This window comes from Morone saxatilis, unplaced genomic scaffold, assembly GCF_004916995.1.
Source record: "Morone saxatilis isolate NCDOM2014 unplaced genomic scaffold, NCSU_SB_2.0 Contig2, whole genome shotgun sequence".
Taxonomy (NCBI): Eukaryota; Metazoa; Chordata; class Actinopteri; family Moronidae; genus Morone; species Morone saxatilis.
In genome coordinates this window covers 2,730,460-2,746,088 of record NW_023339762.1, presented here as the reverse complement: position 1 = coordinate 2,746,088, position 15,629 = coordinate 2,730,460, and the positions used below count along the sequence as shown (strand labels likewise).

General features: G+C 39.6%; 1 protein-coding gene across 2 annotated transcripts in view; it reads right to left on the bottom strand.

Moving 5' to 3' along the window:
• Positions 1-15,629, bottom strand: part of galnt18a (UDP-N-acetyl-alpha-D-galactosamine:polypeptide N-acetylgalactosaminyltransferase 18a) — a 159,353-nt gene that overhangs the window by 71,081 nt on the left and 72,643 nt on the right. For both annotated transcript variants that reach the window (XM_035664434.1, XM_035664436.1), the window contains exons 2-4: positions 11,711-11,918; positions 11,387-11,553; positions 3,935-4,121 (exon numbers count right to left, since the gene is read on the bottom strand). In XM_035664434.1, the coding sequence (XP_035520327.1) occupies positions 3,935-4,121; positions 11,387-11,553; positions 11,711-11,918 (562 nt within the window). The remainder of the gene's footprint in view (positions 1-3,934; positions 4,122-11,386; positions 11,554-11,710; positions 11,919-15,629) is intronic.

The window sequence follows — 15,629 nt, the reverse complement described above, 5'->3', positions numbered from 1 at the left end:
GAAAAAGGAGAATGTGTAACTACGATGTTTTTATTTACAGCATTAGGATAAAAACATCTTTTGAGATGCTGTTTGCAGCCCCTGGGCCACTATACACATTTGTCCTGAACCTAACTCTGTCCAGGGCACACAGACACTTACCTTCTGAAATGTAAAATCGGGGGAGCTAACATCTTAAACTGGCATATTTCTCTGATGACAGAAAAACATTCCACAACAAAAGCAATTGACAAGCTAATGTAGTCGTTACTGACATGTTAAGTTCAGATCTGTCTGACTGTACAGGACTGTACTCTACAGCAGATGGACTGTCCAATGTCATTCTGAACAGTAATTACTCTTGAGAGTACAGCGAAACTAAACTAAATCCATCAAAACATGAGAGCAGCCTGTCCCATCATTGTTCAACATCAGCTCTGATGAAAGAAGCAGTTCTTGACATTATTGATGTTGCTGTGCAGCACTACTGAAACACACACAACACATAGCAAGTTATTGACATTCCATGTTGTGGGTAATTTTCAATGATGATGATGGTGCCACAAACAAAGAAAAACAACCCTTAGAAAATATGTGACTTCTAAGCCAGTAGAAATTATACACTTTAATAAGGTCCATTGGATGTTTTTGTCTCAGCTTCATTTTGTGAACATTTGAACAAAAGAACAAAACGCACACCTGAGCCTGCTCTAAGGCAAAGTGGCTAAAAACCCATGGAGCAGAAAAACAACAGATGAGACCTGGACGTATTGTACAAACCCGCTCAATCAACTGTTAAACCAACCTGTTAATAATTTGTAATTCTTTAAATAGCATCATGCATCTTTTTCAACATGTGTGGAGTTACTTGGGCCAGCCATTAGGAATTATGAACAATTTTCCAAATTGGGCCTGTTGTCTACACCCGCTCCAGCACCACCACCCCCCATTAACTCTAATACCACCACAGGCAATTTCATGTTACCTCTTGGCCATAATCCTCCAGCAGGTTGGAATATAATGGCATCATAAGGGCAGTATTTTTTTATTTTTATTAATAGAATAGAATCAACTTTATTGTTTACAATACAGTCCACAGACACAGTACAACGGAGTGGAATTTATCCTCTGCATTTAACCCATAGACCAGAAACAGAAATTATGTATGCATTATACATGTTTTGATGTTGGGGGAAACTGGAGCACCCAGAGGAAACCTATGCAGACACTGGTAGAACATGCAAACTCCACATAGAAAGGCCCTGCCCCAGCCGGGAATGGAACCCTTGACCTTCTTGCTGTGAGGCAACAGTTTAAATCCCTTTGCTTTACACAAGGAGCACATGTATGTTTCTACACCTCTGACTGCACCATTTTTACAATATCAGTGAGGGCTGGGGTATCAGATGACAGGTTGAAATGTGTTTTAATGATAACAATAAATATATTCATCATGTAAATACTTATAAATTGTTGGTCAAACAAAAGCTGTAACTATGGTTCCTTGAATTGTGGGTGCCCATCAGATGTTATATTTCTGCACTAAAAGGTCTGAAAACGGCTAAAATGTGTGGGTTTAGAGAGTGGGAGAGATAGAGGAACACTGGAGCATCAATCTGCCAGAGTGAGGCATGTGAGTCATAAGTGTGTAACATTCAGGAGGATCTATTGTCAAAAATGTAATATAATATTCATAGGTATGTTTTCATAATGTGTATGATCACCTGAATATAAGAATCACCATGTTGAACCACCTTGTAGTAATCCGGAATGAATAATCCAAACACTGGCTCTAGATAGGGCCTTTCTATCATGTTTGGAAGGCTGAGCTGTATTCATCTGGTTGCAACCTACAACTTCACCACTAGATGTCATTAAATACTATACATTGGTCCTTTAAGCTGAGATCAAAAATATATAGGTTCTAATTTCTAGGAAACCTTGGAAGTAGCAGCATCAATATTCAGTGTCAAATCTTAAAAATTAAAATGTTGAGATCAGCTTTAAAAGTGGCTAAATATGTCTTTTACCAAGTCCAGATTTCAGTTTGATGAGCATCCATTCACATCTGGATTAGGGCCGTTTCTGTGAGGTAGTGACTGAGGATGCAGGTTGTTGCACCAAGGACAGACCACCTGCGCTTCTAATTAGGCCTTACTGGACCACAACAACCTCAACTACTGAACTTATCTCAACCACCTCTAGTTCTCTTTCGTACACCAGGGAGTCTGGAATTAAATCACTTCATTGCCAGCCTCTCACATAATCAACTTACTGTGTGACCCAAAATACTAATAAATATGTCACAGCTGCCTCTGTGGCTCTCTGGAGCTGAAGGTTTGCACCTGTTTGAATGATAAATTTACGAGAAAATGGGTTACAGCTACATCAGTTCTCCACAGTACTCAAAAAGACTGGGAAAATTGAATTGTCCCTTCACAAACCAGCTTATAAACAGACTGTACTGTCCCATTCAGTGTTAAAATTCTTCACTGCATGATAAACTAATGTGTCTTGAGGAAAAACAAATGCCCAGACAGTGAAATGATGCCTCTTTTTTGATTTAATCAGCAACCTTTCAAATAAAGTGGCTGCTGAATAAATGGTAACATTCATTTTCCCCTCAATTTCCTTCTCTTTTCTTTGTCCCAGCGTTTACAGCAGGCTGTGTCAAGTAGCTGGTTACAGCTGCACAAGACAAGGATGATTTTATGTAAAATACACAATTGTAGCAGCGCACAACATCCAATGGCCTCCTAATTAAGATGTCATACATTCTACCTGTTTGCCACTTCTCTGCCTCCTGTTCAGTTTGTTCCCACCAATCAACGCTTCTACATTAAAGCGTGAAATACACTACTTCTGGTGAAGCCTTCGAGCTAAGAGGAGGCAATAAAGAAACACAGAAGTGGTATATTTAGGTATGTTGAGGACTTTGAGCAGTATGAAAACTTGCAAACATACTGCTCATCATGCACCCCATCCATCCAATTCATGCTAGGTTAGACATTAATATGGTCCTCCCTGAAGTTGTAATGACATCTGTGCCGTTGCTTGTGGAGGAACGAAGAGAATTTAGACCAAACTGAAAAACACACAAAGTGGATTCTGTAACAGGAATTATTTGAGACGTAATGCTGTTCTCTGCTAAGTCTAGAGAGGATGCATTTTTGATACTCAAAAGATGGAGGATTCTTTTAAAGCATGTTTCATCTGGCCCACGCCACAATTTTTCCAGCCTGCGAAAGATGATTTTGATTTTCTAGTATATCCTATAGCCTACTGGTCCGTTTCCATATTGTCCACAACCTCAATCCCCAGCAACATTCAGTGTTCTAAACCAACCCGCTCTCCTGCTGAAAATGTAAGGGTGTTTACAAAACACCAGAACAAATGGGATCTATGCGAGACGTTGCTATGGTTACCCCCCTGATGTAACCCATTACTCACTAATTTTTATCTTGTTAAGATGGCCCCTTGCGTTTGACATCCCTGTTGCTGTTTTTGTCAACTCATCCAATGAAAAGAACAAAAGCAATGTGTTAATCCCAATACTCCTCCCAACTCTGATTAACACCTGAAGCAGTGATACTATCAAACTCTTATTTTGAGAATAAATCGGGTTAGGGTTTACAGTTAGGGTTAGGGTTAAGGGTTAAGGTTAGGATCGTGTCAATAGGATCATGAGCATGTACAGCAGCAGGATTGTGTATGTGTTATTTAAGGCATTCATGGTACAGAGGAAAAACATGTATCTGGATTTGCTGACGATAAGAAAAATATCCTTTAGCCTCAGGGATCAAGAAAGCTAGGCTCCTTGGCTGCCAACAGGGGAACATAACAAGGTTACTGAGGTGACCTTTTCTGGCTATATAACTGCTTGACGTAGCTTTAACTTGCAGTTTTACATTGCTGTAGTTACAGTATACAGTGTAAACTGAACTGAGCTGCTCACCATCCCGTGTTGAACTCCACGTGTGCATCGAACAGAGCAACGACAGGAGCGGAGGCTGCCCTCCATCCGCTGACTCTGGACCTGATTAGTCCTTCCTGCTTCGCATGGCGGACCACCTTGACGAACCCCGGGCCGTGCTGAGCGTTAGTCTCCTCCACAAAGCTCTGTAGGTGCTCTTTCAGCTCCACTGTGAGCGATACACAAACACACACAAACAGACACAAACAGACTTGGATGTTAAAGCAAACTCAGTGAAGCCTGTTGCAGCATTGATCTTATCGACAAAGCTCCACAGAAACCCCCGCAGCTCCATGTCACCCAGGAAAAGCATTCTGAGTACTGTTACCACATTTAGCCCAGGGATAATTTCCAGTTTTTAACAACATAAGCTTTGACCATCTTTCCAACTGGCTAACAATAGTTTTTACAAACCCAATTCATTTCGCTTTGGACGCTCATTAAGGTATTATCCATATGTTGCAACAATAATACACATTCACGTTTCATGAACCCCTGTGCAGAGCCTGGCATATACAACAATTAAATGAACAGAAGCCCATATTGAATGAACAAAAGTGCTGAATTTACATAAATCCAGATGCAAGTAATGTTAGTGCAGGGGGAGGCTGAGCAGCAGGGAGTAGTGCAGCAGGAAGGATGCAGTGCTGACCAGACTGTGCGGGTTGAACAAAAAAGTTTAGCTCTGCAAGATCTAACCAATGTTTACAATGGATATACTATACAAGATATTCTTTCTGCCCAAAGTATGTCGACAACCATGTCTACATATTTTTGAGTACTTTTGATCTGGGGCTTGGTCCTTTTTTTTTAATTTAGGGGGAATCTTAACACACTCTGGGAGGATCTGTCTAGTGTGAGAAAATAACCCTGATGATGTTGTTGGAATTATCTCGGAGTTTATCGATACAACAGATGTTTTACAAAAAGGATTAGTTTCAAACTGTGGGGGCCAGGCATTTGACAGACGTGCACGAGACCAAGCACCAACAAAAATGCTATTTGGATTATAGAAAGTGTTTTTGGAGCTTGACCCATACTTATAACTAAAAGTCAGGATATCTCCTGTCCTCTTTAATGTGTTTCTGGCAAGCCTCCCAACATTGTGAAAGTGCAATACAGCATCCAGTGATATTTTGAACAGTGTGCTTCCAACTTTATGGCAACAGTTTTTTTGGGGGTCTCCTTCTTATCTCAGAATAACAGTGCCCCCAGGCACAAAGTTTTCCAAGTTTGATATTGGAGAACTAGACTGGCCTGCACAGAGTGCTGACCCCAACCCCATCCTCAACCCCAACACATTTTGGATAAATATATGAACAGCAACTGTGCAACACCAGTCGTTGACCTCACTAATGCTCTTGAGGATGAAAGTGAGCAAATCCCTTGAGTCAGCTTTCAAATCTGGTGGAAAGCCTGAAACCAGAACAGTGGCTATTACGGCAGCAGATGAATGCACATGATTTTGGAATGAGGTATTCAACAATCACCTGAGTGTTATGCTTGGGTGTCCACATAGTTTAGGCCATATTGTGTTGTCTTGTTTAAATCACTCAAAGTCACCCCAGTGGTTGCTCCCCTGCACTCCTTTGTAAAGCTGTGCTCTCACATTATAGCGATGAAGATGGTAGGAGAAGGAATAATAGATCTACAAATCTACAAAATGAAAACCCAGGTTGTAGAAACATGGACATTTTTTTCAACATAAAGTGCGACTGTTTTTGAATTATTGAAGGCAGGGAAAACTGGAGAGGGCAAGCTTTCTTTAGGCTACAAAGAAGATTTTGGTAAGTTTACATAGAAAATAATTTAAAACAATAGAAAAAGAATAACAGAAGAAGAAGGAAGACAACAATATATGAACTAGCAGCTCTGTGAGGCCGTACTTAAGCAAAATGTATGAGCTAAATGCTAATGTCAGCATATTCACAGCACACTTACAGTGCAATGACAATGCTAATATTTTCCAGGTACTGTCGTCTTAGTTTAGTAGCATGCTAACGTTTGCTAATGAACACTGAACACAAAGTACAACTGAGGCTGGGGGTAATGTTACTAGTTCTGTAGGTAGCCTATAAACCAAAAGTACTGGACAACTTTTTTTTGTCATAGAGGAAGTCACCAATCCATCCAATACGTTGGAAGTCTGACCAAAGACAACTTACTGACTGACCAACACTGCCATAGAGCTCTGCTGCTAGCTAAAAACTAAAATTGCTAAAATGTAGTCTACTTCCAAAAACTATGGTATAATGGAATAAAAGGCTGAAAATAATAAATTATTTTTTAGAATTATCAGCCCAGAGTTTGTGTAACCTTGATTTGTTACATTTGTTTTATACTACGGGAACAGTTAGCATATGCTAACAGATGATGTGAGAGGCCTAGAGGGTTCATATTAAAAAATAACTGGTATACTGTCAGATTATCAACACAGATAAGGTACACATATACACAGTCTTGGACTATGTTGTAAGATTTGGCATTATAGTTTCCTTCCTTTCTTCCTTCCTTCCTTCCTTCCTTAGTGACTTCATAAACGCCTTGAACACATTCAGGTAGACAGACAGACACACATAAAGGGATTCAGTTCAGACACACACAGACTGCACACAGTGGAACAGCGAACATCTTCATTTCCTCGTTGTGATTTCTCTGTGTTGTAATCCTGCCTGCAGGCTGCCGTCCCCTTTCTATTCATTATTACCCTCAGCCTGGATTCACTAGTCCCTCTGTTTTCCTTTAATGAGCCACAGTTTGCTGCTGACCTCGAAGAAAGATGGGCTCATTTAAAACTGGAGTTGGGAGTATTTGAAGAGCACCTTATTGTATTTCACGTACATGTGAGATTACTTCCAAATATAAAAAATCAAGTCATTAAATCAAGCGCACCTCCAGTTACCCAATTAATTTTCAGATGTTTGGTCCATGCTGTGAAATATGTTTTTACTCAAATGTAGCTGACTGTCTGAACAGCAGGAGCACTGTTTGCCTTCTGTCCATTACAAAAACTTCATATAAAGAACTGCTGGGCTCAGACTGACCAAGGAAGATGGTTAGAAGACCTAGTGGAAAGTAGATTGATGCATCCTCTCTTACAGTGACCGGGGGCTATTTCACAAAAGCAGATTTTTTTTCCCCCTCTCGTCTCGTTTATGAATCAGAATCATAAAGCTTTGGGATGTGCGCACACGTCATTTTCTACTCACATGGACACGTCTTTTGTACCATCCCGGGTGAATTCACATGTAATCTTTCCTGTTCACTGACGTGCATGTGCAAATGTACCGTCTATTCAAATTCCATTCACATCCTGTCTTAATAAGAGTTTATTATACACTATTCACCATGTAAGCACCCTGTTTTGCTGTGCTTTGAACTATATGCTACTGTCAGCAACATGCTTACAATGACAATGGTAAGATGTGCTTTGCAGTTTACAATGTTCACAATCCCAGTTTAGTATGTTAGCATTATTTTTGCAGGTATTGGACAAATAGAAAATGTGACTTGATGGCACCATGAAAAGTCAGGGAGTCATAAAGTTATTACAATCCATCCCATCTCGGACATTTCACTAGAAACCAGCCAAAAACCCAACCCCATGGTGGTAGGCTACTAGAGGAAAAGTAATTGGATATATTGTTTACAAAATGTCATGGGAATTCATAAGATACGTTTGAGATACTTCAACGTGGACCAAAGAGCCACAAAGCAAGTATGTCTGAAAAAATACTGTGTAAATTGTGGTTGGCTCTTTTCAGAATCGTCTGACATTGTACAGCCCCAATACTTAATCCATTCATTAAAACGATATTTGTTAGACTAAATCACAGTGGAAATAATTATTACTTGCAGACCTAATTTTGAATAAACTGTAGAATTAGTATAAGTTGTGATATAGAAATTTGGCTAGCAGCGAGATGAAGTAATTCAAAGTAATGTCATTGTGACATTAATGGAGGTTTGCATGGCTCAGTGATCTTTGAACAGCACTTTGAGGTTTTATGAATACAACCCCTAATGTCTGTGCTAATTTACTATTCTGGCGGCAACGCATAATGAGTGTGAATGCATTGCCACTTTTGCCTTCATCTAGCCTCAGTTGACCCTCATTTGTCATAATTACACCATGTACAATCAATAAGCTACAGCAATGATCACGCACTTTCACTTTCAGAGTTATCTTCCATCAATTACCTTCATTATGAATTACCACCATGCAATTGTTATTCACCGCAAAGCAAAAGCATTAAATCACATTTCCTAGAGAATGCTTAACTTGAGCAGTTGTAATGCACTAGGAGGGAATGATTTGAGGTAAATGTTGAATCTATTTATCCCCTGGTTGCTCTACTAATCAGCATTCAACCCTGCGCAGCTACCATGACTAAACTCTGATATACTGTATTATTGAAGAACAGAGGAGCAGTGAAAGACCCATAAAATCTGCGGGTGACAGTGGTGGCGGACAGATTTCTCATAATGGTAATTATAGATTTGGCAGAAGTGAAATATGTTCCATAGTACGTGATGCAATTATTAACACCGTTCCTCTAACAGACAAGTTGCACTCGTGCCTTGCCTGCGACTGCTGTAATAAGTTTTAATCTGTTTTCATACACCAGTGATGCAGCTAATGCCTGCACACGTTCTGATCTTTGTGCACCATCCAAAGCAGAATATAAAGTAAGTGGGATATAAAATATAGACAGTCTAGGCTGTAGCTCACCTACAGGAGTCAGTACTTACTGTAATTATTCAACTCTAGATCTTTGCCCTATAATGTGAGAAAAACTCTCGATCAAACTGGTACGAATTAAATCATCATTTTATTCATCTATTATTTGTCTGCAGTGTTGTCGGAGCAGTAAGCAGCAGGTTAGTTCTTCAAGTTTAAATTTTAAACAGAGGTATCAGGTAATACAGCAAAACCAAGATCACATGCTTACTTTTTTTTTGTACCATAAATTTAATTGTACTATTTCTTTTTTTTTTTTAAAACAATTACTGCTGTATTCTGTATATATATATATATAAATATATATATATATATAAAAGATTTAATATCTTGCAGTGGGCTATGCAATCTTTCTGTACCTATCTATTCTGGTGGCATTGTGGCGTTCCTACAGTACTTTTCCTACAGTAACTTCATATTATACAGATATCATATGAAAACAATACGATAAAGTCAATGTTGAGTAGCTACAAAAGACCATAAAATATTATATAAAAAGACAAAAACAAAGATAGAAGACGATACAAAGATAATGTTGGGCATGCCACAAGGTGTAAATACAACAGAACAAAATCTCGAATAACTAGGCTATATGAATATTTTAAAGAGATTAGAAATCAATAGAAGAGATTAGAAATCACTACTGCTAGAGTGTGGTATTTTAAGTAGTACAGTATTTTAAGCTCGTTATAAGGTAAATTGTACCACATATATTCGAAGTCCCGGTACAGATATACATAAACACCTCCTGGCAGTAATCCTGCTATCACTATGGCTCCACAAACATAATTATTACAGGATTCAGAGCAACTAAGTCCCACTCAACATTTCTAGTTTAATGTGGAAAAGTGGTGGGTTGGAAGAAAGACCAGTGACAGCACGGATGTACACAAGGCCGATCTAAAGTTGGCTAAACAACAGCAGTCTTTGGCCGAGCTGCCCCTCTGGAGGCTAATGTGGTTGGAGTTGTATTTTTGCTGTTTTGGCTGCATAAATATGTGCAGCCTATAATTGCTAATGTTAGAACAAATTAAATCACCATATCATCCAGAGTTTGACATGCTTGAATCACGTTACACAGTATTGTCTTATATAGTGCTGTCACATGAACCAGTCTTAGCTAGGTAACAAGCTAACTAGCTGGCTAGTTGGCTAACATATAGGCAGGCAATATTGCAAACATTTAAAGCTGAGCATTGTTCAGAAGCATATGTGGAGTATTTTTATTAAATGCATCCCATTGATTATACCATTTGGCGTTAGACTCAAGACTCACATGACGAGGGCCTAGAGCATCGCTTTTCATCATGTGTGTTTGTTTGTTTGTTTGATTTTTTACGGCTCTGGGGCACCCCATCTCTGTGTCCAGTGGAGACTTGCCCCTTTTTGCAGGTTAGAACAACAGCCCCTCAAATTGTCTGTGTACTTCCCTGAGTGACGGTATGTACAAAGGAGGCTATAAATTAAACGTGGAGGTGGCTAATTAAATCAATTCTTAATCATTAATTTTTATTTTTACTGTGAAAACAAAATACCTAGTAAAAAGTACTTAATCAGGAGTGTTTGCCAAACTTACCAAACTAAGTTAGTGCCAATTAAAATTACTAGTGAAAACTGCTTCATCAAAAAAAATTTTAACTTACAAATTGAGTTTGTGTTACATAGTATGTTCAATGTAATTTGTTTCAACAATATTTTGAGTTAAAATAACTTTATTTCATTACAGTGATGTATCGTATCTCAAGCTTTACATAAGTTGTTGGTTCATGGCTATATAATCTTGTGTGCTTCATTAAAACTTCTGAACATTGTTAAATTGAACATTGCTTTGTGTCACTCTGAGCTCTCGTTGCTTTCAGCGATCCAACTCTCAAGGGTGGAACCAGCAGCTGCTGAAATAACACATCACAAGTACTGCCGTACTGCCAGTCTGCGTGTAACAAGGGACACTAATATTCATATCACACCCACATCAGGGCGGTCACACATAGCTGGTTGTGAAAACTACCACACACATTTATTAACCACACTCCGCCACACATCATCTCCCATTTCTCACAGTTTACCCCTGCGCTTTGTGCATATAAACTGTCAAGTTGGTCACCAAACTACACTTCAAAAACACAAAGGGCAGATCATGCTGCTACTATGGTACTTTTGTATTCCTCGAAAAGGCATGAATTACTACACCCTCAAATACGGAGTAAAAAATGATGCAGAAAATCACTTAATAGGCAAATACTGTATATATTGATAAGACTGAAATTCCCTCAGAAAACAAATGGCCAAAGGGTAATTGCTTTCAAGAAAAAGTATTGCTGCCAAGAGAGATATCTAAAGGGGATACACCTTTTAATCCCACCTCTAATTGATTGCTCCCTGTGGATGGACGGAGGTATAAATGAGTGTAAGCTCTGTGGTTGTGATCGAGGATCGTGGTTGCACCTGCAGCTGTGGTCCTGCTCGTTGCCCACTGCTAAGATTATTGTTCATCATTATTATGGCTGTTATCATCCCTGTTATCATCATCATCATTAGTCATATTTATACTATTATAGTTGATATTGTTGCTGTGCAGCTCTGTCTCTGTCTTTATCTCTCTCTCTGTCCACCTCTCTGAACTGGTTTGCATCAAAACCAGAGCACAAACATATAATAAAAGGGAAATTTTGAGGAAGTTTTATGATTCTTACGGCTGTTGCTGTGGTCATCGACCAGTATGATCTCTTTGAGCAGGTGTGATGGAGTCCTCTGGATGGCTGTGTGGACAGAGCGCAACAACACTGACAAGGCTTCGTTGACAAAGATGAAGATGACGCTGAGCTGAGGAAGATCTGATGAATAAGTCATGTTTCTGCACCTGCGGGGGTAAACGGAGACAATCAGAGGCTTTGTTACTTTAACACAGTCAGGGCTTAAACAACATAATTTCATTAGAGCTGGAATCCATACAGGCAAATACCAGCATCATGCATCTTGATCGGTTAATCAATAAACACATCAATCAGCTGACTGACCCGTCCGGTCGTAAATCTGGGATTGGCCGGGTGAGAGAGATGCGGTCGCTAAGGTAGCCGTTGTAGCCATAGTAACGGAACTTCTTGAGGGCAACCCTTCGACTCTCTGGGCCTAGGTCGTGACCCCAGTGGTCGAACAGAGAGGAGGCAGAGTCTGAGGCTGAGTCCGACGAGGAGGCAGCGTCTTCACCGTCCTTCTGAGGGGTCTCTGTGGACAGAAAGGGGAGAGAGGTTGACACACTTTGGACAAACTGTTTTTTGAGGAAACATAATTTAATACTTTACATTTTGTTTATTTCCAAGTTTTCTCCTAGACCCGTCACTAAACACTGTGCTGCCAGATGCTCTGACAGCTACCTGATGTAACGCTGTGGAGAAACTTAATGACAAATGAACTCTATTCATGGAGCTTTGCAGGAAAGTATGGCATGTGGTTATCAAACAAAACCCATTTGCAGAGGGCTGAAAGAATAATTTCAGCAGCTTGGGGGAAAAGGATGGACCACAAATGCGATGCGCAATAACAGGGATTTTCATTGTCATTACAAGTAACTCATTCTGGCAGCCACGCCGTTCTACTTCTGCAGAGGTGGACACAATTCTTCTAACATGCCCAAGGAAATGTTTTTTTAATAGCACAGTAGCTAACTGTTGTGTGCTACGTGTGCAACACCAGCTCCTTCCCATGCATGCATCCCATGGATGGCGAATGACGCTTTACAGCTTCCCTGTCACCTGTTCTCATTGTGTGGCAGATTTGGGGCAGCAGAATTTGAATTCAGTGGTCTGTTGTTTGTCCCCTGGAAGATGGGAATCAACTGAGAGAATGAAATATTCATGAGAGAGAGGCATGCTAAAATTCCTGACCCAAGAGCACAGGTGTTGAAAAGGTGGAAAGTGTCTAAACAAAAAGTGCTGAAGCCATAGAAATAAAATGTACAATTGCAGTATGAGACTCCAGATGAGTAAGTCATTTCTACATTCACTTTCACAACTGCATATAAATGTCTTGCCTGAAAAATTAAACAGCCCTAATTAGCAATATTTGTTTTCTCTCACAATGGTCTGATCGCTTAAAAGAACAGAAATTTAATACTGTGTATAATGATGCAGCTATATATATATACATATTTACATATATCTTTCAAAAGAGTATCAAAATGTCAAAATTGTCACATTTGTAACACCCTTTTTAAATGTACGCATACATCTGTGACCTCATCATACACACACGTACTGTATATGCCCATTATCCTAGTCCCTTTGAAAAATCAGTGTGCAGAGCTGTCATCTACTGCAAAATATGAAACCTGAAGTGTTTTTCCAATAACTTTTCCTCCATACCAACAACTAAATACTAATCTATTTTTACAGAATAACGTCCTGATGGTTTGTTGGCAAAGCGTTCCTGGCTTGAGCCATTAAGCTTTTGAACAAGAAAGCGGAGGCAGCGTTTGTGGTACGGTTATAACAACGGAATAGCTAATGGTAGTTTCTTCCAGGAAGCATTCAGGATGTCAGGTGAGAATATAACGAGCAACAGGGGAGGTGGGGTTTGGTGGATGGATGGGTCAATCACAGGATTTTAACGCAGGAGACTGCGATTTGTGTGCCCTGTTCAACCAAAAGTAAATTTTGATGTATTATTTTAGGTGTCTTGCTATGTCAGGAGGAATAATGTGAAGTTGTTACAACCGGCGCCTTAATTCCTACCATTGGTAACACCTGTGTTTTCATGTCAAAATGGCTGCTGTGAGAAAGGTCTATTGTTACGCATCAGCAATACAGTTGTAAAGTGGCACACTGGTTCATTTTCATATAATTATGTGGTGTCTGTTCACTCAACAGAACAAGAGCAGAAATGTCCACCATACCATAAACAAATATTCTGCCTGTAAGTGACACAGTCTCTGAATAATATGGCAGAAACAACTGTTACAACTGTCAACTCCAACTCCAATATTTTATGTGTATTAGTGTATAGTAGTATTATGCAGAAAAAACGTTAAAGTTAAAGCTATGGTAGGAAATGTATTTCAGAAGCATTTTTTGTTGCATTTGTTGAAATTCTCTTTACATTCCGACAGAAATTAATGAATAAAACTATGAACTATGTAGTATATAGAACTATGTATGAATGAGATGTGAGGAAGCTGGATACGGTTAGCAATGACAAGGATGTGCTGTGCTCCTCTCAGGCAATGTGTGTTGATGTGTGTTGGGGTATTAGTTTGAAGGGAGGGTGTCAGGTTAAATAATTTAGAATAAAGTTTCAACTTTAAAAACAGCTCAAATGTAGGGTGTGTTATCACAGAAACGTACATGTCTTCTATTTGGTACTTACAATTTTGACCAAATGAGTACACAAAAATGTATATGTACTGATCACTTAGTACAAATGAATTGGCTTTAAGATTCTGGCCCAAATGTCTTTTTCTCTTCTGCCCTCCAAACAGGGCTGCTAAAGGCACTTCACCCATCTCTCCTTCTTGAGCTGAATGGTTTTTTTATTAGTCTGAAGAGCAGTACTTCACCTTTTGGCAATAACATGCTTAATGCTCTCGTGGGTGAAATGCCACCTCCCTCATTGCCTCCTAATAAGCACCCTAAAAGCACTGCAAATGATTTTGTGTTACACTTTTCTTGGCCACAAATGCATTGTGACGCACCTTAGGTTTTGAAAAGCTTTAAGTTGCCCCATTTGCGAAACCGCTTTAAGTTGATATCTGACAGAAAGAGGAATGTTGGTTGGAAAAGTCAATTTATATTCACTGACGCTTTTAGTTAATGCATTTTGGCACTGGAGGACAGCAGGAATGAGAGCGTGTACTTTGAAAGGTTTCTCAGTGTGGCCAAATTCTCTAGAGGGAAAAGGACTGACACATCACAGAGCACCTGTAGAGGTTTCTTGATGTTCTAGACCTGAACAGAGGGTGTGTGTTGTGTCCTGCCCTGCACTGTGTACAACATATTTCATTATTAATTTAATAGGACCCAGCTACCCTTTCCAACATAGCTTGAGGGCATAGCTTACCTCTGCAAGAAAAGTCATGGGGAATTAAGTAGAACAATGGTGTGATTGTAAGTGTGTGTGTGTGTGTGTGTGTATGTGTGTGTGTGATACGGTACGTTTGACAGTGTATGCTTAGGTGCAAAGGGGCGAGTGTCTCCTGTGTGCATGATACTGTCAGAGATAAAGACATAAAATGATAAAATCAAAAACAATCTATTGTCATTTACTTATTAAATCATGTGTTTTCTCCAGCCAATGCACAATAGTACTTTCTTCCTGTCACTGTAACAGCAGATAAACACAGTGGAGCGTTAAGCAGCTAAAGAGACAAATATTTTTCTCAGTAGTTGACTAAAACAGAAGTGAAATCCAAGGGAATGTTGGATTTACATTTGTTAGGTTGCAAGATACCTGACTCCAAAGTACTTATGTTGCTCTGTGTATGCTGTATGTGCATATTGGCAGCCGTTTACAGGTTGTTTAATAGACCCCAAAGTGCATATGTGATTGTTAAATCAGCATATATTTCTGCCACTCCTAAAGTTTCCATGCCAGTACATGTCGAGATTTGTTGCTCTCGACCGAAATGGTAGACCAAACGGCCTATTCCCTATGTCTATATCGGTTACTCATTTTCTCAAAGGGGCGAAATGGAAAAAAGTAACTACTGTAAATGTGTGAATGGGCTCACTTTTTGCCACAGCTCCACATGAATCTATTTTTTTATGACTTGCAGTATTTAATTCTCTCCAGTACCAGCAGTTTTTCTCCTCTTACCCTAACCTGACAGACCAGCTGGTAGTGCACAAACACACGGGACCTAGGAGGTCAGAGGTAGATCCCTACAAGTGCTGCTCACTGTTCAGTCTGGCAGCATCCAGGACTGCATTGTGACGGTAAACAGTG